Below are 2,998 nucleotides of genomic sequence, written 5' to 3'. Positions count from 1 at the left end.
TCATTGGTTATTGCATACAAGACAAAAGATTTTGATTAGTTGGAAGTTATATTATTTCCTCTTAAAATCACTATAAAGTTTAATTATTCTATATAATTAAAACCAAAGTAACTATAATCCTTGCTAGCAAAAGGGAATTAAGCAAAAAGCATCAAATGCTAAATTGATAGGTGTCCATTATAAGAAAGCAAAACACTTTCATAAAACAATTTATAAAAGCAAAGTACTATTGACACCCCACCAAGCACCAAATCCAAGGCCCTACTTGATATTTTTTTCTCCTCTCTCTCTCTTTAAGCCTCGACTCCAGCCCTCCACTTCACTCGCATATCTTCTTTTTGAGCTTCTTCTCGAAGCATATCTCAACTCTCGTCTCTCTCCCTTTTGCATATTCTCTAATGGCTGCACCTGAAGGTAAAACTGAAGCCAAAACTGAAGCAAAACCAGAAGCTAAAGAAAAAGAAGCTGAAGAAGCTGATCTCAAGTGCAAGGTGATGAAATGAAACTTGCTCTTCTTGTTTGAACACTTTAATCTTTTCTCATGGAGATTTATGTTTTTGTTTAACGTGGTTTAATTTCTTTGTTTCCCAGGCTTGGGTGTTGAGAGTCTCTATTCACTGTGAAGGTTGCAAAAAGAAAGTGAAGAAGATCCTAACAAACATTGATGGTAATAAATTTAACTTCTAAATCTTGTGGTATAGTCTAAGAAATTCTCTGTTTTGATGAAATTTTGCTCAAAGTTTGACTTTTTATGTCTTTTTTATTCAATTCTTGTTCATCTCTTCTTGATTTATCCATCCTTTTTTATTATTATTATTATTATTTATAAATATATTCTATTTCAGCTTCAATCTCAAAGTTTCTCAAACTTTCTTCATCTGGGTTCTCTTCATTCTCTCTTCCAATATTTATTTGGTAACTTTCCATCATTTTACCTGTTTTTTCTCTCAAAATCTTTCACTTTCTCATCTGGGTGTTCTTGTTTCTTCTTTTTGCAGGTGTTTACAGGACAGAAATTGATTTGAGACAACAAAAAGTAACTGTTTTTGGAGATGTAGACGCCGAGACTTTGATCAAAAAGCTTGAAAAGAAGTATGGTAAACATGCAGAGTTATGGCCAGAACAAAAAGAGAAGAAGAAAAGCAAATCAAAGAACAAAGAGAAGCAACAGCAACAAAATGATCACGAGAGCAGTGAAGAAAATAATTCTGCGGAAAAAGAAACGGGGAAGGTTGAAGGTCAAGGACAAGACTCTTCAAAACAGAACGAAAACAATGGTGGTAAAAGTAATGGTGATGGTGTTCATGTTGTGAAGATATGTGAAGGTGGTGCAACTTCAACCAGTAAGTCTGGTGGACAGGTGAAGGAGGTGAAGAATGAGGTGAAACAGGTTGTGATGTTGCCGGCCGGTGGCCAGTCTCCGGTTGCTGAGAAGAAAGTTGGTGGAGAAAGTGAAGGTGGTGCTGAGAAAAGTGGTGGTGGTGGTGGTGGTGGTGGTGGGGGTAAAAAGAAGAAAAAGAAAGGGCATAAAGGGAATAACAATAATAATGTTGGTGAAGGTGAAGCCGAACCTTCTAGTAATGCACCTGCAGGTACTGGATCACCAGTTCATGTTCATGGTCATGGTCCTGGTCCTCATGGGCCTAGTGTTCAAGGCCCTATTCCATCTACGGCCAATTACAGCCCGCCACGTCAGCACGGGTATCAATATCCACCACCACATTACTATCCACCCCCTGTTTATGCTGTGAGTTACAATACAGCTCACCCCAGCACTGGTTATAGTACTTCATATTATGCGGCAGCACCGACGACAACATATACATATGCGTACACGAATCCAGGGGTTGGAAACGAACCTGCACCGTCGGATTTTGACTCGTACTCGTACTCGTACCCGCCACAACCTTCCGGTTCATTCGAGATGTTTAGCGATGAAAACCCAAATGCATGTTCAATTATGTGATGAACTATGAGTGAAATGATGCATTTGGACATTATTTTGAATTATGAACTTATACTACTTGTATAAGTGTAATGGAGGGATGATTTTGACATTTTGTAATGTTATGTAGATATGAAATTAAGATTTGTAGTTTTGAGTTAGGGTTTAAAAAAATAAGAGAGGCCTTTGGGGTTTTGCTTTAGTGGGTGTTGTTGGTGTTTAATTAGAGCTTTATTTAGTAATCTTTAATCACTAAAAGTTGTTTTAGCCTTGTAATGCTAAGTTGTTTCCAAGTGGAAAGTAGAGTGGGCAATTTTGGCTTATATTAAAGATATGAACAAGTAAATGACATTATGCTTAATGGGTCCAAAAGATTATAAGATTTAAGGTAACATGTGGCCAAAACTAAGATAAAAATAATGAAAATTTGACCAATTGAGAGGTATTGAAGTACCCAAATGGACATGTGTCAAGGAGATGGAAGCTTAAGATGATATGACCTTTTATAATGGTTTTTTTGATATTTCTCTTTGCTACAATGTTTGAATAATTTTGTAGGACCCTTTGGGGGTGTCTTTATGATGTGTAAAGAGAAATTTTGATTGGGAATTGTGGGAAATGACGTAGAAGTTAGGAGGATGTTTAAAGGAGATCCAAGATTGTGAAGTGGAAAGATAATTTACAATGTGTAAAGTCATGGTTTTTGTGGTCACTTTGAAAATAAATACTTCTTTTTATTTTACTTTATTATATATTTTGGTCAAAGCCATTAAATTCCCGGTTAAATCTAAGCATGATATTCTATAAATCTTTCACTATCAATGGTGGTGAGAAGGATGAATAGGTTAAATTTCTAACATATCCTCAAGTAGAGTTTTGACGGCTTTTTTTCTCTCACAAACTTACATGAAATGACTCTTTCACCCTCAATTTTGTACATCTAATGAACTATACTTAACAAAAAAGAAATTTTAATAATTTTAGACTTCAAACATCTTCGCCGTCAAATATGATTCATGACATATATAAAAGTATGAACAAAAAAGTCGATTT

General features: G+C 35.7%; 1 protein-coding gene across 2 annotated transcripts; it reads left to right on the top strand.

Moving 5' to 3' along the window:
- Positions 1-313: 313 nt before the first annotated feature.
- LOC116138922 (heavy metal-associated isoprenylated plant protein 36-like) lies at positions 314-2,147 on the top strand. Of its 2 annotated transcripts, XM_031424611.1 has the most exons (4): positions 435-491; positions 592-667; positions 846-915; positions 999-2,147. In XM_031424611.1, the coding sequence occupies exons 2-4, from the start codon at positions 665-667 to the stop codon at positions 1,964-1,966; spliced, it is 1,041 nt and encodes a 346-aa protein (XP_031280471.1). In that variant the 5' UTR covers positions 435-491; positions 592-664; the 3' UTR covers positions 1,967-2,147. The 2 variants fall into 2 exon arrangements, with proteins under 2 accessions (XP_031280464.1, XP_031280471.1); XM_031424604.1 differs by lacking the exon at positions 846-915 and having other exon boundaries at positions 314-491.
- The last annotated feature ends 851 nt before the right edge of the window (positions 2,148-2,998 follow it).

This window comes from Pistacia vera, unplaced genomic scaffold (genome assembly GCF_008641045.1).
Source record: "Pistacia vera cultivar Batoury unplaced genomic scaffold, PisVer_v2 Contig11, whole genome shotgun sequence".
NCBI lineage: Eukaryota > Viridiplantae > Streptophyta > Magnoliopsida > Sapindales > Anacardiaceae > Pistacia > Pistacia vera.
This window is presented reverse-complemented; position numbering and strand designations above follow the sequence as displayed.